The 23,898-nt window shown below is 42.7% G+C and overlaps 1 protein-coding gene across 2 annotated transcripts; it reads right to left on the bottom strand.

Annotated features, from left to right (window-relative positions):
- Positions 1 to 14,333: 14,333 nt before the first annotated feature.
- On the bottom strand, positions 14,334 to 21,786 carry RPL7 (ribosomal protein L7). 2 transcript variants are annotated; one of them, XM_054815503.1, is made up of 7 exons: positions 21,657 to 21,786; positions 20,625 to 20,727; positions 20,002 to 20,168; positions 19,215 to 19,352; positions 18,727 to 18,836; positions 17,375 to 17,585; positions 14,334 to 14,401 (listed from the first exon to the last, which is right to left on the bottom strand). In XM_054815503.1, exons 1-6 carry the CDS (start codon positions 21,668 to 21,670, stop codon positions 17,377 to 17,379), a joined length of 741 nt encoding a protein of 246 aa, XP_054671478.1. In that variant the 5' UTR covers positions 21,671 to 21,786; the 3' UTR covers positions 14,334 to 14,401; positions 17,375 to 17,376. The 2 variants fall into 2 exon arrangements, with proteins under 2 accessions (XP_054671478.1, XP_054671477.1); XM_054815502.1 differs by having other exon boundaries at positions 14,334 to 17,585.
- Positions 21,787 to 23,898: the final 2,112 nt, after the last annotated feature.

The following is a 23,898-nucleotide window of genomic DNA, read 5'->3' as shown; positions in this document are numbered from 1 at the left end:
ATCAGAACTAGTGTGGCCAGCAGGACTAGGGAAGTGATCGTCCCCCTGGACTCAACACTGGTGAGGCCGCACCTCGAATAGTGTGTTCGGTTTTGGGCCCCTCGCTACAAGAAAGACATTGAGGTGCTGGAGCGTGTCCAAAGTGCAACGAAGCTGGTGAAGGGTCTAGAGAACAAGTCTTACAAGGAGTGACTGAGGGAACTGAGGTTGTTTAGCCTGGAGAAAAGGAGGGTCAGGGAGACCTTATCGCTCTCTGTACCTGAAAGGAGGCTGTAGTGAGGTGGGTGTTGGCCTCTTCTCCCAAATAACAAGTGACAGCATGAGAGAAAATCATAGAATCATAGAATCATTAAGGTTGGAAAAGACCTCTAAGATCATCAAGTCCAACCGTCAACACAACACCACCATGCCTACTAAACCATGTCCCAAAGTGCCACATCCACAAGTTTTTTTAACACCTCCAGGGATGGTGACTCCACCACGTCTCTAGGCAGCCTGTTCCAATGCTTGACCACTCTTTCGGTGAAGAAATTTTTCTTAATATCCCAGGGGTATTAGGCAAAGGACCCCCAGGTCCTTTTCTGCTGGGCAGCTTTCCAGCCACTCTTCCCCAAGCCTGTGGTGTTGCATGGGGTTGTCGTGACCCAAGCGCAGGACCCGGCATCTGGCCTTGTTAAACCTCATATAATTGGCCTCAAGTTGTGCCAGGGGAGGTTTGGATTGGATATTAGGAAAAATTTCTTCTGCAAAAGGGTTGTCAATCATTGGAAGAGGCTGCCCAGGGCAGTGGTTGAGTCACCATCCCTGGAGGTATTGAAAATATCTGTAGATGTGGTGTTTAGGGACATCGTTCAGTGGTAGACTTGGTAGTGTTTGGTTAAAGTTTGGACTTGATGATCTTAAAGGTCCTTTCCAACCTAAATGATTCTATAATTCTGTGAATTGGTATGAGACATTCTGGGGTTGGTCCACATTCAGCAACAAGGCAAAAACTTTCCTGATAACTGGTGGTGGTGGGAAGTTTCTTTCTAGCTTAAGCTTTCCATAACGTACTAACACTAGAGTTTATATTAGGGAAGTCATGTTCTTCCTTCACTGACCCTTAGAATAAGCTGTAGTGTCATTACATAGTCACAGGCTTTTTATTCAGCAGCACTCCTGCCTCCTTTGGTGCATCAGATGAATGATGCTCACTTAATGAACAACTCAGTACTGTTTTCCCTTTGTTACTTGGTGTGTGGCCCTCAAACTGATTTATTACATATTGTTCTGAAGACAGAGCTGTGAATTCTCTTAGGAGTTTTGCTCACTACAGCGCACGCATGTGTGTCACAAAGCAACTATTATAGATGTCTCTCCACACAAAGAGTACATTTCAAAAAAAACCTGCTGGTTTTGGTTGCCTAATCTGAGGCATTCTGGATCTGGTTTGTTCAAAGTACTTGCAATGAATAGCCCTTCAAATGCAAAAAATGCAGATCCCATTGCTCTTACTGTGAATTCTCAAGGTTTTTCAAATAAGAGCCTGAGATCTCTGGCCAGGTACATAGAAAATTAGGAAACATACAGTTGCAACCATTTAAACACAGTGGAATTCAATTCTTCACAGTAGTACGAACTGAGATCTCTTTTCTCTCCCAGCATCCCCATATCTTTCTCACTGTCATTAAACCTCAGCAGTAAAACATATAGTGACTCTAAAAACCAAAGTGTCCTTGCCTGCACAAACTTGGTTCATTCCTAGAGGCAAGGGCTATGAACAGACTAGAGGGATGAGAAGAGAAGTCATGGAGAAAACGGGCAGGAGGCTACACAGCAGAAATCTGAGGTCCCTTTGACACACGACGGCAAGCTGCTGCATGTAGTCATGTAATGAAGACCAACACAATTTAAAAAAGGGGTTGAAATCAACCTATATTTATGAGGTGACTGTCTACAGTCATGTGCATAACATGTGACCTGTCTCCCTAGTATGGGAAGTTGAAGGTACGAGGTGCATTTGTGAGAGGCCCACCTCTGGACAGACCTTGGAAGGAGGATGCAGCCATACAGGTCCCAGGCTGCAAAGAGTGCTGGGTGCTCCTCCCTGAGACCACAGCTGGGGCAACAGCAGTGTCACCTGCTGGAAGTGGGCCCTGGTCAAGTCACCAGGTGACCAACCAGTTGAAGGAATAATGGAGGAACTGAGCATACAGTAGCATCAGTGAAGATGAACAGAAGACAGGATCTTTGCAAAGAGACAAAAGCCCCACGTTATGCAGAGGGAGGAAGAGGCATAAGCTGTGCTTCTGGTAGAAAATGCGATGGATATCGGTGACTTCCACAGCAAGGTAGAGCTCTTTTCCAACTGCAGCTGTTCAGTTGGAGAGCAATGTCAGGGCCTTGACAAGAACAGGAGCAAACTCTGACAGAAGGGGCATCTGTGCCAGCCATGCCTGGCTGACAGATGGGAACCAGAGCTAAAAAGGGAAGCAATGGAGGATAATGCTGGGAGATTGCCTTCTGTGAGAGACAGAAGCACCCATCTGTTGCATGGAGCTGCTGTCTCAAGAGGGCTGTTGCTTGCCCAGGACCTGGATTTGGGATATTGTGGATAAATTGGGGAGTAATCTGGTCTTTGGAATATTACGCTTTGCTGCTCTTTCATATGGGCACTAATGGTACTATACTACTAGTGCAGACCTTGAGGAGACTACTGCAGTCTTCTCAGTACAAGGGTGAAGGGTATGGAGCTCCAGATGGAATTCCTCTTAACCTTGCTGATCAAGGGGAACAGTTCAGGCATGAGCGGAAATGCAGCTCAATATCTGTCTGCTTGGTCAGTGTCATCAGAAGGGTTTTGGCCTCTATGACCATCGGAGTCTGAAGAATGAGAAATGCCAAGGAAAGACAGGATCCATCTGAAAAAGTGGGACAAGGGCATATTTGCCAACAGACTTGCTAATCTAGTGAGGAAAGCTTTAAACTAGATTTAAGAACCATTTCTTCAGAAAAAGGTGTGAGGGTCCTGGTGGACACCAGCACACCAATGTGTCCTTGCAGTGGTGAAGGCTAACTGCATGCTGACCTACGTTAGCTAGAGCATGGCAAGTAGACTGCAGAAAGGGATTATTTCCCTCTACCTAGCACTAGTGAAGCTACATCTGGAATATTATGTCCAGTTTTGGGCATCCCACGAGATATGTCAACAAAACTGAGAAAATCTAGAGGGCTACTAAAGTATTCAGGGGGATGGTGCATACATGATGAGAGACTGAAGGAACTGGGTTTGTTTAGCCCAGAGAAAAGAAAGCTAAAGGAGAAGAAAGAGGGGACCCTGCTTGTAATCTTGAAGTACCTAAATGGAGGTTAGCGAAAAGATGGAACCAGACTCCATCATCATGCAGGCACACAGCAAAAGGAACAAGAGGCAACTGCCATAAGCTGCAAGAGGGAAAATCAGTTACATGAGAGTAATTGAGTATCACGGAGAAAGGCTGTAGCATCTCCATCCCTGGAGAATTTAAAAACTCAAGGGACACGGCTCTGAGCAGCCTGACCTAACTTTGAAGTTATTGTACTTTGAGCAGGTGATTGACTTCAACAGCTTCCTTCCAAGCTATTTTTTTTCATGACTCATCTCTATTAGTTATCCAAGTTCTCATTTACTCTAAAGTTAGCTTCTTGTCACTACAGAGCACACTTTTCTGCTCACATAAATCACATTTCATTGTTGCTCTGAGGCTAGAGATAAAGTTCTACTATTTGACGTTTCTCTATGAATGTTTATTTGGTTCTTGGTGCTTTGCCAGGGATAATAGAGGAATACTGTGGTAGAACTAGAGCTGCCATATCACCTAGTGCAGTTATCCACATTCAACAGCAGATAACGGCAAAGACGCTCTACCTCATTCTCTCTTTGCAGGTCACTATGATAGGAATAAATCACTGAAACAGAGTGTGGTTTTATTACCTTGACAAAGTTCCCATAATTGCTTTCACATTTAGTGTCTAATAGACACCTGTCATCAGCAACAGACTGAGCAAAGGCAGTTCCTGCCCTGCAACTGAGTCCGCAGAGAGACAGAGACACTTGCAGTTCTTCAGTCATTCACATGCTATGAGTAAGGATCATCTACTAACTGGGGCAAAAAGTTTCTGGGTCACTCAGCATGCAAGTATTGCTGTCTGAAAAGAGGATTTAACTCATACAATGAAGTCAGAAATAAAGTGAGGTGGTGTGGGACTTTTGACTGAGCAACTGAGGGTTAATTGTAGTCTCTGCAAGAGCGGGGGCTGAGGTTCAGTTGCAACGTCACAGGGGCAGTTACTGTGAATTAGTGCCAGCTAGGTTCCATGCAAGGCAATGCTCACGGTTCTCAACTTGCTTCACTGGGTATTCCACAGTATCTGTGAGCACAGTCACTGCTGGGATCTTATCTTTGTATCAAGGTAGAAAGGAATTGCGAGGCTGGGAGCATCCACCTGAGATCATGTGGTCTAAGAAGTTATTCAGGGACAGTGCAGAAAGCTGTATTTTTGAAAGCTGTAGTTTTCTCTTAGTCTTAACATAATATGGCACAAACTCGCTACATTTTGTTACCGGATTAGCTGGAAAGGTGCTGTCCATAGTGCAGCTACCTTCAGCTCCAGTGAGACAGCAGGATAGAGGAGGTTCTGTGCCAAAAAGCACCTTGATAGCTCAAAAAGTTGGTTTTAATTTGGTCAGTCTGAACATAGGTGCTTTACTACTCTTCCAGATAGAGCAGTTACTGCTGTGAGCCTGTGAAACCACGCATTTCTATAAAGTTGAATGAGGGAAAAATGAAAGCAAAAGCAAATTCAAACAGTCTCTTTATTCCAATATGGTCTAGACTATGGAAATAATTAAGAATAACATATAAAACTAATCAAGGGTTATTTTTACTCAGTGTTATATTTATACTCTGCAATTTCTTTTCTCAAGGAAAAGAAGAGTTTCAAGCATTGGTCTATCCTGAACTATCAATAGGCACTTCAGGCAACAACAGCATTGGGATTCTTAAGCCTGTACATACAGCATAGCTGGTAAATGCTTCTCTAAAGCAGTGGGCAAATAAATGACTGGCAAACAGGACATCACACCACAAATACAGCACAAAAAGGGAACATGTGTGACTGGCACTTAGCAATGCTGACAATTCAGAAAATTATTAATGTGCAGGCAGATATTGGAGGACGCACCATGAGATTGTCATACTGATTTTGTATATGTATATAGGTGCAGATTTACTGTGAGATAAGGGATTCTAGCATTACATTAGCCATTAATGTTTAGTAAAATGCCCTGATATGCAATTGTTTATAGACTATGAGCACTGCAATTCTTTAGGCTTTAAAACCTAAAAAACACCGGTAAGGAACCTCAGTAGTTTTGAGGTGGATATAAAGATCTGTTTTGGAATGTGATGTTTTCTCATAGCTGTAGGCTTTCAGTAGAAAATCCCAAGGTCATTTCTTTGTCTGCAAAACTCATACATTAGATCTGTTTTGGCTCCATCTAGAGATTCATTTACAAACTGACTGTGGTACAGTCACCTGCCATGTCCCTACAGGCTTTGTGTAAGAGACCACAGGGTACGTGGAGTTGAGTACCTACAACTATTTTTAATGCTTAGATTATTACTGGTTCTAAACCATGTGCCTTACATTTCCCAGCCGTTCCTAGAATGTGGACCCCACAAAACATGCATGTTTTAAAAGGGCCTCTTTTTGCCAAAGTGAACTTTCAGAAAGTGACCAAAACTTTCTGCAGAGGTTGTAGCTTCACATGTGCTCTGATACCTCCTACTTCGGCAGCATCCAAACCCATAAATTGATTGCAAGAACTGTACTTCACTTGTGAAGGCTCCAGCTGGATAACGGGCAGCTTTTGAACTGGAGGCTATTTTCTCTTCCCAGTCAAAGCCTGCTCTGGATGCAATTTTAATGAAATTTCATGTAGCTAATAGTAGTATTGTTGGATCTCAGTCTAAGCACAATTGCTTGAAATAAGATAGTTTCAACATACTAGTGCAATTGCTTCCACATAGATTTCAGCTATGTGTGCCTTTGTACAGGGGTGTTACCAGGAGGAACATTTCCACAGCATGTTACTGCAGAACAGAAGGAGCCTTTCTGTCCGATAGAGCTGTCAGCACCGTTAACTTTGGCATCTCGATAGAATCCTGAAGGTCTTGAAGACCCAGAAGCTACTCATAGTACTTCTGTACTATGAATACACAGGTTTAAGTTCAGCACTTCAAGAGGAGACATTGCAGATGGTTAAGTAACAGGACTCCTTGGGAAAAATAATCTGTGGAGGGAGAACTTCATCATCCTGATCCCCAGCTGGAGAAAAGTCCTGCTTTTCTTCAGGGACACACAGACTTTTCCTACAGATATCCTTGCATTTCCCATGTAGAACAACTGTTACCCGCACATATTTATACTGTTAAAACATGTCATATTAAAAAAAAGGAAGAAAAATTGAATACCTTTACTCTTTTTGCAGAAGTGACAGTTTATCATTAAATATATATATATATATTAAATTCAAAAGCTCAGCTTCTGAGCAAAAGTTAAGAAAAGTTTATTCCCATTGCAAAATCTTGGTTCAGGAACACTCATACTGAAAACATGGTAAGGAACTAAATTCTAGAATCAAGATTTGCATTCTGAAAAGCATAATTCAGGCAGAAATAACCCCTTTTGCTCAAGTACCCACATTTTGTGAAAGAAGGAAAGAAAACAAAGGAACAAACAAAACCAGTAATAATCTAGACATTTAACAAAAAGTGCATTTAAATCTAACTCACATGTATGTGTCATCACTTGATTTACAAGCTACACTCAGTTTATAGTTTACTCAGTACAACAACAGTCTTCCAGAAAGTACTAGCACAGCATCCAAAACAAAAACTCTGCATATTTATCTCACGTTTGCTACTCCAACACAACTGATTACTAATCTAAATTACTCGTATAGTCAAGAATCAATGGGCCTGGTGAAAAGAAGCACATTAAGGGAAGGGATAGAAATTAAAGTGTTACTGCGTTCCCATTCCCTGTTTTTGCACAGCTTAAGTTTTCACAAAACCCAGGGGTAAAAACTGTAGAAAAAGAAGCCAGTTTAAATGAAAAGAAGCAAGTAGTGAGTGACTTTCAAAAGAGAGCCTTGCTCATCCGAATATATGAAAAAGAGCAGACCTAAGTGGGAGTATTCCAAGGATATTACCCCTCCACTGGTCCAGCCCAACTCTCACTCCAACTGAAAAGTCTGCTGGCTCAGACCTGGCTCTGGACCCAGTTCTCTTTGCAGATAGGTACCTGAACCAGTATTTAAAGCCAACCTACAAGCCTAGTCCTGCAGGACTACAGGAGCCAGAATTGTCTCCTAAACTTCCACTGTGCCTGTCCAGATTAATGAACACTTTGGCAGGGCAAGGAATGTCTGTATTTATATCAAGTCTAAATTTATTTAACATCCACGGTACATGCCTATAGACCAAAAGATACTGAAGCCAGTAGGATAACTCAGACCATATGTAACGCTGAGTTCAAAAGAAAGCATAGCCATTACTCAGAAAAATTCAGTTTTGAAGAGGTGTAGGTCATTTTTGCTACAGACTGATATATGTGAATTTGAACCCATCTCAGTCACAAAAAATATTGAGTACACAGAGACAATCTCTTCCAAGGTAAGCGTGCTAGACTAACATGCTAAAAAGAACACAGACTATTACCACCTATCGAAGTACATTTGAAAACCCAAGTCAGGGATTCACGTTCGAGAAGACTAAATCCAGGACAGGATTTTGGACACTGGGTCCCAACCCTGCCTGCAAGGATAGCTCAGCCGGAGAGTTGTGGGGAGGGAGACAGCAATCACAGTTTTATAAGGGCAATTTCTCAGGTACATCTACCCCTGTTTGTGATCACAGCAACCCGGCCTCGGAGCCCTCCCTGGTCACAGTGCACCAAATCCCATCCCCAGCAGAGCCACCAGGTCCCTGACACCGCTCAGAGGTTTCCTTCCATGCTGTAGATTCCCTTCCCCTTCCTGTGGGCTGAGCCCTGGCTTGGCTACCAGTCTGCCAGGTAAACCTTGGCAAGTTACGTTATCTGTGTAGGTCTGTTCTCCCAGCAGAAAGAAGAGCGTGGTACTGATGTCAGTGGTGAAGTACTTCAAAGTCTGCTAAGAAGAGCGCTGTCACACAAAGGCTGTAGAAATGGAAGCTGTAGAACAGTAGTTAGAAACATTTACATTCGGGAAAGCCAGGAATTGCAATCCAACAGAGCAGAAATGCACACCGTGACAGCAGAAAGCCAGATGTTAGGACAGAGACGCTAGAAGGCAGTTAGCTCAGTCCTTCTTCGTAAGGTATTGGAAACAGGCTAGCCTGGAAGTACTATTCAAAATACGTATCCTCTGGAGTCATTCACATCTTTCTACATTGAGCCAGCTAATTTTTTAGTTTTATACAGTAAGTAAAACAAAGCAAATAAAAAGATTAAAGGAATATTGTGGGTTTTTTCTAGGACTTTTGTCTACCAAGTTTCATGTCCTCACTTACTTGAGATCAATAGTTTCAGAGAGTTTGACTAAAGCAGCAAAGATCATGCAGAAGCTTCAAAGAACCATCAGGCTCTAAACTGACACAGCAATCATTACAACTAAACCATAAATAATAAAAGTAACATCATCTACAAGTTAACACTGTACTCGAGTCAGAGCTAAACCCCCCTCACCTTCAACACATTGGGTTATAAATAAATGCAACATTTACCTCCTGGCTCTTTTAGTCTTCCAGAGTAAAGAATGTTACAGAGCTAGACACTACTACATAATTAGTTTAATTTCTTCTTAAGACATAATTAACACTTCCTACATTTAACTAAAACCAACTGAACTGTCACTCACTGTTTATGCTGCTTTCAATACTGATGGCTTCTCCCAAAAAGAGGGTGATGGGGTGTATATTAGTAGACCATCTGTATAAAGAAATGCTCCACTCAGTTTTTCTTCCTCCTTTCACAAAGGAGTTAAAATTATAAAATTAGAATTGGCACAAAAAAGTGCCAGTATTACAATCTACTAGTTAAACTTGTTCTCTTACAGTTCAGTTGTGCTAAATAATACCTGGCAAAAGAAGTTAAAGGAGAAAAAAAAAAGTCTACCTCTTTTTCAAACTAAACCAAGAGGTACTCAGAGCCTTCCTTGAATCCCATTTTCCTACTTGTCTTGGGTCACTATATCTTGTTTCTTTCTATCTTAGAGGCCTTGTTATAACAATGTGTGATACACAGTATTAGTATCAAAAATTTAAACGTGCATTGTGCTGAAATTATTAGGTACCACTGTGGTATTCTATACATGAGACATTCAGAGCGATCAGGACTTGAAAACTTCAATTGCATTTTATCGTGCAATAAAAAAAAGAGCATAATATTGTGGATAACAGATGCCCTCAGATATCGCAGAGCACGGTAATCCTTGCACAGCCCCTAACAAAGTACAGCAGGAGTGGAAACGTGCCACAGGTAGAGCTTCACCACACCACCACGGGGCCTGGGCAGCACACGCTCACCGCAGACGGCCAGCGCTGCAGGCAGGCTCCAGAACCCATGGAAGCTGTACAAAACGCCCCTGACTGCCGGAGCAGCTCAGGGTGGGAAGCATGTAAAGCATGTGGCACGCTGGCTCGTTAAGCCGGATTTACAGCCTCTCTGCACCGCCAAAACAGTGCTCCGCAAGTGAAGTTTAATGCTGCTGCTCACACCTCCCTCTGCTCCCTTTTCCTCCTCTAGCCTAGGTTTTACTGTGCATGTGGCTTCTTCCCCATATACACCCCACAGCCCTCTGATTGTACGCTCCCTTATTTCTCATTGTTTTCCTCCAACCAAGTACCTACTTATTTCATCATGAAAGATATTTGGTGCAAAGAGTAGTTTATATGAAGAAATATTTAGCAGATAAAAAACTGCTATTGTGGAGTTTTTTATCTTCAGAAAAGTAATCCAGGGAAAATTGCTTACAGCTCTGAACTTTGAAAATTTGCTCTACTTGCAATATGAGCAAGGCCACAAGCACTTCTTGTTTTCATGAATAAAGCTAGAAATGGCTGGTGTGATCACCTATAGACAGACTGAAAAATGAGGGGAGCTTTGTGTAGAAAATTGTTTCTAAATATCCTGGTTCTTTCTTAGCACTTGCCATTCATGAGCTCAGCACTCAGGTTTTTCAGATTCTTCAATCATGGAAAAACTTTACCATGTGAGAGCCTACTTACATCTAAACCTGTATTTAGACAAGGCACAGGTATTTTTGGGATCCTAGATGCCTGGAGCAGTGTGGTACAAAAGCTTTTAAGAGAAACAAGTATGCAAAAAAGAATGGGAACTTCACCAAAGAGAACTGGCACAATCACGTTAAAGATCCCTGAAGACAAATTAATTCCCACTACAACTTACGCCTAATGAAACTAGTTGAGCAGAATGTTTTGCCTGGGATTCAGGAGGCTAAAATTTTGTTCCCTTCTAAGCTCGACTGTTTTCAGATTTGTATCTCTGTCTGATCTGTCATTTCCTAATCTAAGCTAAAATCGGGATTTTTTCCCTGGCTTAGACTTTGGCACAGTTTTAATAAGGAGCAATGTGCAGAGATTTTCTCACATACAGTTCTGTGGAAAGGACAGTCTTCCAGAAACTGGGAGATGGAAGGATTGGTTTGAACAAAACACATGTATTTGGTTTCCTAGGTGTGAGCAAATCAGTCATATGAAGCAGGGACACCTCTTTGCTCACTGGGGACTCAGAATCAACAGTAAGCCATGGTTGATTCTCTAAAAAAACCAAACCAAAACAAAAAAACCCCACACCAAACATGGCTCCCAGCCCTCAGGAGAGAGCTGAGAGATCTGGATTCCAAACAGGCAGAAGCAGCAAAGCCTGTAAAGGTTCATGAAGCCCTGCCATCCCTCTTTGAGCACTATTTATGCCAAGATTTAGGTAACTTTGCTACATTGTGAGCTGCATCAGTCCAAGTTCCCTTGTGAAGCCTGTAACTTCCACCTCATCCACAGTTCTGAAGTCCACTCTGGGGATCCACACATCTTAAAACAAGGCTCTGACTTGTATCCCTTGAGTACTGACAGAGCCTGCATTTAGCAACTTCTGCTGAGTAAGACAGGCTCTAGGGCTGCCCTCAAGAAATCTCTTAGAAGTATAGCGTATGAGTTAAAGGAAGAAAAACAGCCAAACCTCAACTTAGAAATGACCACTGACAAAGAATCTGGCACACCGCTGGTTAAGTGTTCCAGTGACTAATTATCTTCCATTGAAATAGTTTGCTTGAAGCCAAAATTTATCTGGCTTCAATTTCAAGACATTTCATCCTATTATAGCTTTGCTAGATCAAAGAATTCTCTATTATCAAACTACTTTTCTCCACAGAGGTAATTATAGGTAGATACTCATTTTGTAACCACGTCTGCCTTTAAACTGAATAAATTAAGCTCACCGAGTATTATAAGGCATGGGCTTGATTTTTGGCACAAGAACTGGATACTGCATTTGGCACTAGCGTAAGCACTACTGGAACAAAAGTAGTATTACCTCCCCCATACCATTTGATATTTCCTTTTTAATGCATCCAAGAATTGCATTTAGCCAAGTGGGAGCTTATGTTCAGCTGACCATCCATCACGTCTCATAACTTTCTCTCAAAACACTGATTCTTGGGACAGGCTCCCATTCCGTTTCCAGATGTATGACTTTACACTTGGCGATAGTGAAATGGGCTGTATGAGCTGGACACTAGCAAAAAAAAAAAAGGAATACCAATTAAGTGTAAAGCCTATAAACCTTAGCATGCCTGAAAAATTTGTGAGGAGTTAGCATTTCAAAGGGTCTCGTGTTGCTTCTCCAATAGCTATTAGGTAAAGCTTCTGGCTTCAGTTCTGAGGGAAAAAAAAAAAAGGAAGATGTTGGGCATTGTGAAAGAGGATAAGAGTTCATAGAAATTTTATTCCAGAATGTGTCAGCAGCTGGCAGTTATGGACAGTGAGAAAATAACAGCATGTTTGCAAGAACCTGAACTTTATCACAGAATGTTGAAAAAAGATCTGCATTATTTATCGTTTAGGGACCAGTTGATTCTCCTTCATCAGCTACATTTTTAACTCAAATTACCTCATCATTGCTCCAAAATTTACTATTCATGCATTGAGTAAATGGATCGTGCCTCATTTCCACTGCAAATTCTGACCTTAACCATTGGATCATGAGCCATTTCTGTAATTGCATACTACGGGACATGCCTGAAGAGCAACACTAAAAATCCTGAAAGCTATGCTCATCTAAAAGGTGACCTACTACACAGGATTACCAGCTTAAACATAGCTGTGCTTTAGTATTAGTTCCCACACCACATATCAACATTTTGCAGCTGTTATCTGAAAGTGCATTTCAGAGGCAGGTACGAAAAATGAGTTGCTGGAGTACCATGAAAATGAGATTAACTTTCTCCTCACCAATGCGTTAGCGCATCTATCCTTTAAAAAAAATCTGGGACCTATGGGGCATTCTTATCAGACAAACGAGACCTTACAGCACTGATTAACTTCATGAGTTAATCTCTTATTCTCTACACCTATCATACAAAGTTCGCTATCATTTGTACAGCTTCATTACATCCATGAAATGCTGTTAAGAATATACTAGAACATGCGTATGAGTCAAACAGAAACAACTGAACACCTTGTAGCAAAGTAATGGCAGAACTCTACCAACTGAAACAAACAAGGATACTGAAGTCAACAAAACCTTCCTCAGGTATGTCCCTCTGATACCTGAATTCCATTGCCCATCAGTGCAGTTTTAAGCCAAAAGGAGTCAAATTACTCTCTTACAAGACCAAGATGAGAACTGAGGTTTCCCCATTAATAGCGCAAAGTCATTATTAGAATTTTCACAAGTTTTCCCTTCATGCAGCAACTTTATGAAAATGTTGCCTTGTAAATCATACTGCTTATCATTTTACAAAGATGCCTAATAAATCAAGTATTTTTATGGTTTTCACCTCATTCACTCAAACCCTTTTCAAGCATTTATCAGTAGTCTAACTACTTGCACTGACCAGCTGTAAGGAACTGCTAAGTTCTTCTGATTTAGCACTGCTATTAGTTTAAATGGACAAATATTTAGCCACGAGAAGCTGTGTAACTAGATTTTGGAGTCTGACTTACAGTAGGGAAATTGGCACAACTCAAGTTGTTCTAAGTATCTGGAAACACTAACCTATCCGACACTCAGCTCTTTGCCAGTCCTACCACGTTAACAAACAAAAGCACACTACTTTCAGTTAAGCCACTACCATAATTTCCTGAGTTATTTCAAAACTAAACTAGCTTTTGACAAGCTTTAATAAACCAGCATTTTATGGACATCCTTCACTGGTGAAGTACATAAATACAGCTTGTGCTTGTAACTGAGAAAAGCCTTTCAGTCAGAGCAGACACGACCTGTTGATCTGTTGTGCTGGCCATCTCAGCAGGCTAAGGCTCCTTCACTGGAGTGCCTGCAAGAGAAGTCAGTTTGAATGCAAGTTGAGTTACACATTTCACCACTCCCTGGGTTTCTGATCTGTGCTCTGCTAGACCTACACATTAGCAACAACTGTTTGTAGTCTCAAGAAGTCTGTGGTCTCCACTTCTATAGTATCTGCAACAGAACACTGCAAACAAATTACATAAAGCTGAGTAATTATCTAGAACGTGGAAAATACTTTCCAAAATAGTGAATTATTTCATGTTTCCCCTGGTAAAAAATACCTGATGTTCAGAGCTGGAAATAATTATGATGATCTTACAATCATGATCTTAACACATTAAGAACAGATTTACCCTCACCTTTTCTTTACATAGAAAAATCTTCTCAGAGCTTTCTGGTGCACTACAAGTAACTAGAAATCATAGAATCACAGAATGGTTTAGGTTGGAAGGGACCTCAAAGATCATCTAGTTCCAACCCCCCTGCTACGGGCAGGGACACCCTGAACTAGACCACGTTGCCCAAATCCTGTCCACTCAATGGCATACAGCTCAGTTTGTCTTTTACTGTACTTCTCATGACAACAAAAATAATTTTGGTACTCAAAAACTAATCTGTTACTCATTATGAATCCTTCCAGATTTTCTTCCTCCAAATGAAGGTGAAACAGTATTATCTATATACTGGTAATTCAAACTATACATGGCTCTCTGAAACAGGTTACTCCAACTTAGCAACCACCACCACTAGAGAAGAGGATCACAAAGAGACCAGTTGAGGCGACATACTGTTTTGTGCAAGATGGTTTTATTAACAGACCAGAGTTTGAAAGATTGCAGCTGGGCATCTGAATCTGAAAGGAAAAAAAAGTATCATTAGACATGTGTAGATCTGAAACTACTTTGGCCACACAAATAATTAATACATTTCTATGATTTATAATTTGGGCTGAAAATACTAATTTTATTTCACTGGATTTAAGAATTCAGTAGTCTTCTACACAATAACTAACTTCTATATTAACATCTCTTCACTCAAAACACAGATTTCAAGTGACAGAACTACCAAGATAAACATTTCTACCTTGAACTATTGGTACCTATTTTCCTATTTGTCTAAAAGCACCACGGGGGGGAACTTGATTTTGAAAGACATACTGAGGCACTGCACATTCTAACTTTTGCTGCAATAACTATTTTCAGCACATTTCAGGGACTGTTTACATACAAAAATGAAAGCAAAAAGACTCGAGACCAGTTCCTGTAAAGTTTGCTTGAGAGCTAATGAAATTCAGTATCTTGCCAGTAATGAACTGTCAAAATTCATTATCAAGTACTATGCTTTTTCCCCAATCTATATGAAGATATCAGTACTGGAAGTTGTCTTTTTTTTTTAATTTATTTGAGACTACTAGTTAAGTAATAAGAAATAAAGACAAATAGCAGGGAACCATCTATATATAGGGAAGAGGAATACTCATCTTCAGATACATGGCCCTTCAGAACTACAGAACTTAGAGTACTACCAATAAATATCTCATCTGAACATACTGCTCTAGCTGCTTATTACCTCAGTAGAAACTACAACATTCTTCTATTTGCTACATGTAGGTTACTTGTACTTTAAATATGCACTCTATTCAGGACAGTAGGAAAATAGCAGGAATAGAAAGTGCAGGAGAGGAGAACAATCAGTTAATTTTCTTAGCTTTACACCAGAGGTATGTTTGTTTGCAGCCCAAGCAGAACAACTAACTGCTAATAAGCATAAAATCAGAAACTGCAAGGTCACTTCCTAAGCTGAAAGATGGAGTTAAGCCTTGATGTCTGCTACTTACATGGGATGCTGAGCTACAAGTCCAATGAAAAACATAAGTAACCAGCTGAATAACCCTAGTTTCTCTGCCAATATACTACTCCTCACAGGCATTTATAGCCACTGCAATAAGTAACTAGAAGCCTCCCTCCTATGGAAAGGCTCCTGAAAACTCTAGACCATCAGTATACTTCCGATGTTTGTCAGTGAAGATGGAGGAGAAAGGATCTACACTGACAGAAAAGCTGCAGGGTTTCAATTAAAAATAGCAGTTTCTACCTTAGGCTCAGAAACCAAACAGGAACATAAAGTGAAAATAGTTTTGCACATTCTTGGTTATGAAGCCTTGTGCACTAACTTAAGGGAAACATCTGAATACTGAATTTGTAACAGTTTGTGCAACCAGCAGCAAAATTTCTACAAGAATGCTAGTATGAGTAATATAACATCACCCCAGGCACCAACACTACAGCAGTTCTGCTCCTCAAAAATTATCCGCTTCTTCCCATAGTTAGGCCAAAAAGCTTTACAAGAACACTGTCCCCATAAGCAACTATCTTCCTGAAGCACAAGTTTCTATGTGCCATGTAACCAGTGCTTTAAAACTCTGCTGCTTCACAAATGGAAACAACAAAGCAACATGCAAGAAGCTTGGGGGACTGGAAAGTGAGGCAGAACAGCCTACAAAAAAGCTTCAAGAAAAAAAAAAGCTGTCAGTCAAATGGAAAGGTATTTCATAGTCAGTCTCTGCTGGCTCCTTAGACAGGCAGTAGACCTCGATGAGCTCAACTTGCTATGCCTTGTTGGCTATAAAAACTTTTTTAACAAGCTTTAAAAAAAAAAAAAAAGACTTCTCTTCCTTCAGAGAATTTAATTTCTGAGAACTCATCCAGAACAGCAACTGCACCTGCTTTAAGCTGTAGAGTCACATCACTACCCACTATTTTTTTATTAACTAACCCTCTGGAAGTTAGGAATTCTTAAGTAAACTGCTGATCTGGTATATAAAAACAAAAAACCCCAAAACTCAAACCAAAACCAAACCAATGAAAAAACCTTCTTGCCTTTGAAGGAATCAGTTTGGGGAAAACTGGGTCTTTGTTACTCTTTCCAAGCATCCTAACACAATGAAGTTTTCTTAAATTCCAGCATATCTGTCATACCAAAAAGGCATTTATCCTTGATGGAAAATAAGATATGGGCAACATCAAAGCTGGTTTAGTGTGGAAAAAGGTGGAAAAAGCAATGGGAAGTACAAGAACTCTGAAAAAAGATTTGGCTTTGAATGGCAGAGACTTCTCAAAGCAGGAACAGCAGAGGGACAACAATAGATTGTAAGACAGATTGTTTGAATAAGATACTACAGCACTCAGCTGTCACTGTCAAACTGCTTTAAGTGTTAATAAACCTTCCCATTTCTAAAGGATAGACAATCCAAATGGGCAAATTAGTCTTTCAAAATAAGCATCTTGGTCACGATAACATGAAAGCTTAAATTGAATCATTTTGAAGCTTGAACAAGCTGAAAAATTAGACCATTAAAATGGTCTAAATTGATAATTTAATTTCTCCCAGTCCTAAACAGGCTTGTATACCAGAAATCAGACAATCTGAAAAAATACTGTACTTACAATCACAAGACTTTGATCATATTAAGAATTCATTAATGAGGGCTGAAAATTTCAGTCAAGCTCTCAAGGCTTCCCATGATAAAACCCAAAAAAGGTTTTAGAACAAGTTACTGGTAAATGAAAAATAAGGTATTGGTAGTGTTTCTACTTCCTAAACATATCAGCCACAATAAAGATTTAATTTCTTCACAAATGTTCAAGCTTTATTAAGACTTCAAAAATAAAATCAGAACACTGTATTGTCCAAGTAGCTTTACACTGTAGGTACCACCCAAGCATGAGTGAATACATATTAAACCTGAATGTTCAACCAGTAACAGCAGCAACCTACATAGCAAAGATGGAACAGTGGAGAGTATTAACCTCTGGTAATACCTTACCATTAGTTCATTCTCCTGATGAGTCTGTTGATCTGATCTTCTCTGTTACCAGCATCCCCACCTTCCACGAAGTGGATTGTTTTCTTCTTCATTCCACCCCGAGGAGAGGATAACTTGAAGGGCCAAAGGAAGTTGTTCACCACTTTGAAATTCTTGCCAACAGTGTAAATTTCATGGATGACATCTTCCATGCAGATGATGCCAAGCTTTCCTAAAATTCAGAAATGTTTTCAGAAAAGCTACAGCGCGACTGGTCAATAACAAGGTAAAAATTATCAAGTTCTTACTGTCATACCTACTTATTTTGATAAGCTTCAGAAGTCAGAAAGCACCCACTTTGTCACGACACCCAATGACTAACTTTTCCAATTAAAACAGATCAGCTGCAGCCAACTCAACATTATTTAGTTGTTACATTTGGCAAGAGGCATCAGTTTCAACTGTTGAATATTTGTAGCCAGCAATGAGGAACACCAAAAAACAAACCCCACTTAGTGATTCTTACGAAAATAGACTGTGTTCTCTGAAGAAAAGCTAGACTAAATACACTTAAACTGTAGTTATGCGTAGCTCATGGAAATTCACTGAACCGCTTATGCTGTTGAATAAGGCAATAGCATGTTTCCTTAACACCTTTCCAGAGTCTTCAGTGACATGTTACAAGTTAACTGCTTGTAAAACAGAATGCTAAAAAGGAAAGTGATTATAGCATAATACTTGTACCCTTGGAATCTGATTATCTATTACACTGGAAAAGGAACAAACATGACAGAGTCTAATCTGAAGTGATATACAAGTGCCAAAAAATGGGAGAGACATCAGCATCTGCTTTCATTCCTGGCATGACTGGAAAAGTAGGAGCATCCCAGAGTAGTCTATTTCCTGACAACTGACCACCATGTTTTGTTTTTATTAAATACACTAATCACTTTTGCTAGCTAGTTCCTCTGACAGGAAGTTTAAGAAGTCTGTTTACTAGATTATGAAGGTCTAAGACACAAACAATGGCTAATATTAAGTTTGAAACTTCAAAGCTATGTATGATAAGCTGCTTTCCTGCTGCAGCACCTTTTCATTACTGAAAGATCTACTAATCTGTTAAAGGTCAAGGAGTTTAAATTCACAATTACAAATTTCAAATGCTAAAATTTGATTCTTTACACTGGTTTTCAATACTTTATAACAAAAGGCACTACCAGCTTGCTTTGTATTAAGCTACAAATACAGAAGTAGGGATTATTAACCAATCACTACTATTCTCAGACACAAACAAGGATAGTTGTTCTGCTTTGCATTAATCATCCAAATGCAACAAGTTTGTTTCTTGTTTTGTTAAGTGAAGCAGTATTTACCAAGGCGTTTCTGAATCAGGGAATTATCAGTAAGAGCAATGCGCTGCTTGTTGATCTTGCCATAACCACGCTTGTAGATCAATTCATGCACAGACTTCAGATTGGGGTAACTGAAACAGTCAAGTGGAAAAAAAAATAATTTTAAGTCTTTGCAAACCACATTCTAAGTTAACATCCCTGAATGAAACTTCTGTAACAAACAACTTAAGGTTATTTCAGCATGTCCCAAATGTAAATACAAAAGCAACAGAGAGACAAATCTTACTCGCACCGAGTCCCAAGAACACTATTATGAGGGTGTAATCCTCTAGCAAGCATTACCTTTTAAAGCATTGCCTTAATGATGTTTTCAATTCAAAGCAGGGAAAGCACACAGAAGATACAAAAAGATTTTGAACACAAGGGAAACTTGCAAGTCTAGTGTAGCAAAATGCAAAAGGCACTCAAAGTTTGCACCCTGGTTTGATAAAACTGGCCATTTCACTCACCCCCAAGCAATATAGGGTTCAACAATCCGCAACATGTTGATAGAAGCTTTGTTGAGTTTTACAAACGTGCCGTTAAAAATCTGACGCAGGCGAAGAAGCTGCAACACCTTGCGGACCTTAGGGCTGACACCATTGGTCCTAGAAAACATAGGAAAAAGCCTCCATTACCTACATCCCAGAAAACACGAATCATCAGGTTAAAACCCACCACAACAATATTGTTCCCATATGAAATGCATTACTATTTTACCAATTACACAAAGGAAGGTTAGTAACTTATTTACTGTCTCTATATATTTAAGTTAAACCAGATCTATTTCTATGAAAAGAACTAAAATAAGTGCTATACAGAAACAATTTAGAACTATCCTTGTGCTCTCCTAACATAATTCTTCTAATCACACATTTTGTTAATTTTCTGTAACACTTTACCAAAGGAGAGTTAAACACTTCAAACTAAGCTTAGTAGAATGTCAGGGAATACTGGCATGTAATTTTGTCAAGATTAAGGTGAAACAGAACAATTGTCTGCACATATTTGTAGCCCTGCCTTCTTCTTAAAAATCAGGGATTCCTAAAGACAGTAGACATAACCAGCATAATGATTTTGCACTTAATTAAAATAAGCCTCTGGTGCACGTACAACATACTGTCAACAATTTTCCAAGCCACCAGCGGAAGGCTTCATTTTTTTAATATATCTAAACCCTCAAAACAGACAAATAACAGGAAAGGGAATTTCAGTGCTTTTGAACATAAAATTGTTTACATCTGTATTCAATCTTACCCTCTTATCCTGATCACAAATGCCAGTTTCGGTTCCGCTGGGACATAGTAATTGCCAGCTTTTCGGGCCATCCTGGCCATACGGATCTCCTGCCTATACATGTGCCTGTACTCCTTGTGGTAAGCTTGGGCTCTTGCATAGATGAGTTTTCTTTGTGCCTTACGGAACTGAAATCAATTGAAAATTATTTAAGGTTATATAATGACTTTTAACACATGAAAACCACCTTCAAATACTACAGCATATTCTGGAACTTCCCACAAATAACAGATTAAAGGAACATCTGTCCATATCATGGAGTTTAGAATCACTCCCAGTAATACTCCAGAAAACCTGGAAGACTGTTACACAGCAGTGCTGCATTACCTTTAACAATGTTATCACACATCAAGCTTACCCTCAGAAAGACTATAACCTCTTGCCACTGTATGTTTTTCCCTTACTCTGCCCAGAACTTGTTATTGATTTAAAAAAAAAAAGTGTGAATTTTAGTCCAAAATGTTAATAAAACATCAGTGTGCTAGACTTAAATACTACAGACTTCTGTATTGTGTCACCTCACGAGTATAAGCTGATACTGCAACAGATAAACAATTCAAGTTAAGGAATCATGAAATATTCACCTTTTTTATAGCCAATATCTTCTTCTGACGTTTGGCTTTCATAGCTGCATAAGCCTGCCGTTTTTTCAGCAGGCTTTCTGGTACAGATGGCACCTTCTTTGCTCTAAATTAAAAGAAAAAAATCCCAAACAACACTCTTTTAGCTGATATGAAGAAACAGGGCTTTTAAGTCACACATAGCAAACGTCAATGTAAACTTTAACACAATGCATACACAGGCCTCACTGCCTCGAGCCAGTTCATTGAGCCATCTTCCTTGTTCCCACTGTTGCCAGGCCTTGATGCAGCCCAAAGAGATCACCTTTAATACTGGACATGGCAATCTGACAGACTAGCTAGTGAGCTGCACACAACCTATGTACTCAACTATAAAGACTGAGACCACTTGAATGACAAGTTTTACCCACTTTGCTACAACCCAATTTGTAATAAAATAAAGTCTGTTTGAAGCGCATCTTTTTCAGTTTAACAAAGATTTCAACGGGTGCTTTAAGAGAAAAACTAGTTTGGCAGTATTCTGCAATTTATTTCACAGGACACTAAACTTACTCAAATTTTAAACTCTTAGATATACGAAACTTGCAAGACTAGTGTTTACAGAACCGTAATTACCCGGGCGAGCTCTTACCCGTAGCGTGCCCGGCTAGGGCCGCCCAGCCGCACACCGCTTCAGGCACCCCAGCGCGGCACTGACCGCCTGCCCGCCAAGCGGGAGGAACTGCCGCCCTACGTCCCTCACCCACGAGCGGCGCATGGGGGCCAGCTCTCTCTCCCCACCTCACCGAGAGCCGGCGGGGCAGCAACCGCTGCCTGCGAAGGGACGGGACCGCCGGCGGCTGCATCCCCGCCGCGCTGGGCCCTATCCCCCCGCCGCTCCCGGCCCCAGGCCACTTGTGCCCCCTCCCGCGTCGCCAGCGGAGGCGCGGCGATCGCGGGGAGCGGTGGGCAGCGTCCCGGCGATAAGGGCAGGGAACAGGCACCGCCGCAGCCGCCGATGGCAGCGGATTATCCCGGGGCGGGACGGCCACTTACTCCTTCTCCGCCATGATCAGCGCCGGAAGAGAGAGGGCAGGCGCATGCGCAGGGCCGACTTAACCCTTCTGCCTGCGCAGGCAGGGCCCTGGGCGCCGCCAGGACCCCGGGTTAGGCGTCCGCAGCGGTGCCTGACCGCGGTGCGGGCGCCGGGGTGGCCGGCGAGTGCCTGAGGTAAGAGCGTCCGGGAGCCGCCCTTGGCCCGGCGGGGTCGGGACTGGCCGGGTCCCGGGCCGGGCGGGAGCAGCTCTGCCGTGAAACCGAGCCTTTCCCGCAGGAGGCCGAAAACGTGCTCTGCGGTGGCGGGGCTGCCGGCAGGCATCTCGTGTAACGCAGGGTTGCCCCTATTCCAGCCTTACGACCCGCATCAAAAGCGTGCGGCACGCCACCGCCCGCCCTGCGCTTCCAGCACCGAGGCGGGGATGGAGGCCGAGATGGGAGGAACGCCGCTCCCGCCGCCCCCCTCAGCTGTGTTCGCACCGACAGCCCGGCAGCCCGCAGGGTGGGGGAGCGGGAGGAAGACCGAAGCAAGGCCGAGCCCCGCTAGAGATTGATATCCGTGCTCCTCCCCCTCATCCCCGCGGGCCGAGGCGCTTCCAGCAGGACAGCCCGGGCTCCCGAGGTGTGCTTCCGTCTCTGGAGCGGGCCGGAGCCCCGTGGGAGGAGCGCGGCTTTCGGCAGCTGCCCCGACCTCGAGGGCTGCGCCCAGCCCTGGGTCGTCCCGTCTATCCCGCAGGCGGGATCGTTCACCGGGACGCGTGTGGAAACGGGAACCGCGGGCTCCGTTTTTGTCAAGCTGTGGTTTATTAGGTTGGGTTTCGTTTCAGCTCACCATACAAAAATAATAACTCTGTAGCTGGAGAAGGGAGGGCGGTTGGGGATCTTGCGCTGCCAGCAGAGCTGCCCGTCACAGCACGGCTGCTTTTTATTTGGAAGGCTGCTTAGCGCTGCGGACTGCTGCTCTCGGGCCTGATCCGTGAGCTTAAATCACCCACGCAGGCACTGGTCCTGGCACATTGTTATGTGTGGGAAGAAGGGAAATTAGTGGAACTCGGAGCAACAAAGAATGATCCAGTGTGTAAAAAGAGTCGGCATCTGGGCCGGGATAGCGAACGCCGGGCTCTGAGTTTGCTGGTTTTATTTGCTGCCTGTTGACAGGATGCAGAGGTGCTAGGTAGCGCTGAAGAACGTTATTCAGAGTGCTCTGGATTTAAATCCCAGATGTACCAGCGCTGATTTTTGTAAAATAGCATTACTTTATGCTAATACAGAAGCTCGTATCACTTGATCTCATTAAAACTATAATAAAGGAGATAAACTTTAATTATCGACACACAAAGGTGCAATAAACCACCTACAATATCTGCAAGTCTCTCCCAGAACTCGTGAACTCGAATTTCTGCTAAATCCGAGAGGCAGCGTTCACAAACACAAAGCTCCTACAACTTCCGCGAAGGCTGGCGGCCGCTCAGGGACAGGAGGCGCAGCTCTCTGGCAGGTCGCAGGCTGCAGAGGGGCAGGGGCAGCGGGACGAGTCCTGCCCACCCGTGTGTGGGAAACGGCACGGCCACGCTCTGCTCCTCGTCCTCCGGAGCCTGCAGGTGCCCGGGAGCGGCAGCTCCGGGCGTTGGGTGGCTGCAGGGTGCCCATCGACAGAAAGGGACATTTGTTACTTGACAGAAGAAAATACTTTCCACATGCCTGTACTTCCGAGTTCCCGTTTCGATCGGTGGTTGGTCAGGTATTAATAGCCTCTATATTTGGCTAGCAGACCAAAAAAAAAGAAAAATCGGGGCTTTATTCATCGGTTTCTCAGAGCTCAGCAGAGGAACCGGCGGCACGCCAGCCAGCTGGGCAAGCTGCAGAAAAAGCGCGGGCAGGCCTCGGGGAACCAGCGGGGCCCCGGCGGCTCGCCGCTTCCGCGCGTCTCTAACCTTTACCGCTCGTTCGTGATCTTTTAACCCACGCTCCGGCCCTGTGAGGGCCGTTGCAGGCGTGCCGTGACACGCCGCCACTCCGCCCAGCACAGCCCGCGGGCACCGGCCCGCTGCGACCCGCAACCGCCCTCCGCCAGGGCCGCTGCCTCAAGATGGCGCTCTGGCGGGAAGCGCGCGGGGCACTGCGCCTCCTGGGACGCGTAGTGCGCACGGTCCGCGCCCGCCGGCAGGCGGGTTTCTGCCGGGCCCCGGACGCTGGCAGCCGCTTGCAGCCGCCGGGGCGCCCCCCCCCGAGCGGCGCAGAG

Source organism: Grus americana, chromosome 2 (assembly GCF_028858705.1).
Source record: "Grus americana isolate bGruAme1 chromosome 2, bGruAme1.mat, whole genome shotgun sequence".
Taxonomy (NCBI): Eukaryota; Metazoa; Chordata; class Aves; order Gruiformes; family Gruidae; genus Grus; species Grus americana.
This window is presented reverse-complemented; position numbering and strand designations above follow the sequence as displayed.

Coding starts and splice junctions, on each gene's coding strand:
- RPL7 (XM_054815502.1), bottom strand. Junction 20,169..20,624: donor AGATATTGGCTATAAAAAAG/GTGAATATTTCA, acceptor AATTGATTTCAG/TTCCGTAAGGCACAAAGAAA. Junction 19,353..20,001: donor TTTGTGATCAGGATAAGAGG/GTAAGATTGAAT, acceptor TATGTTTTCTAG/GACCAATGGTGTCAGCCCTA.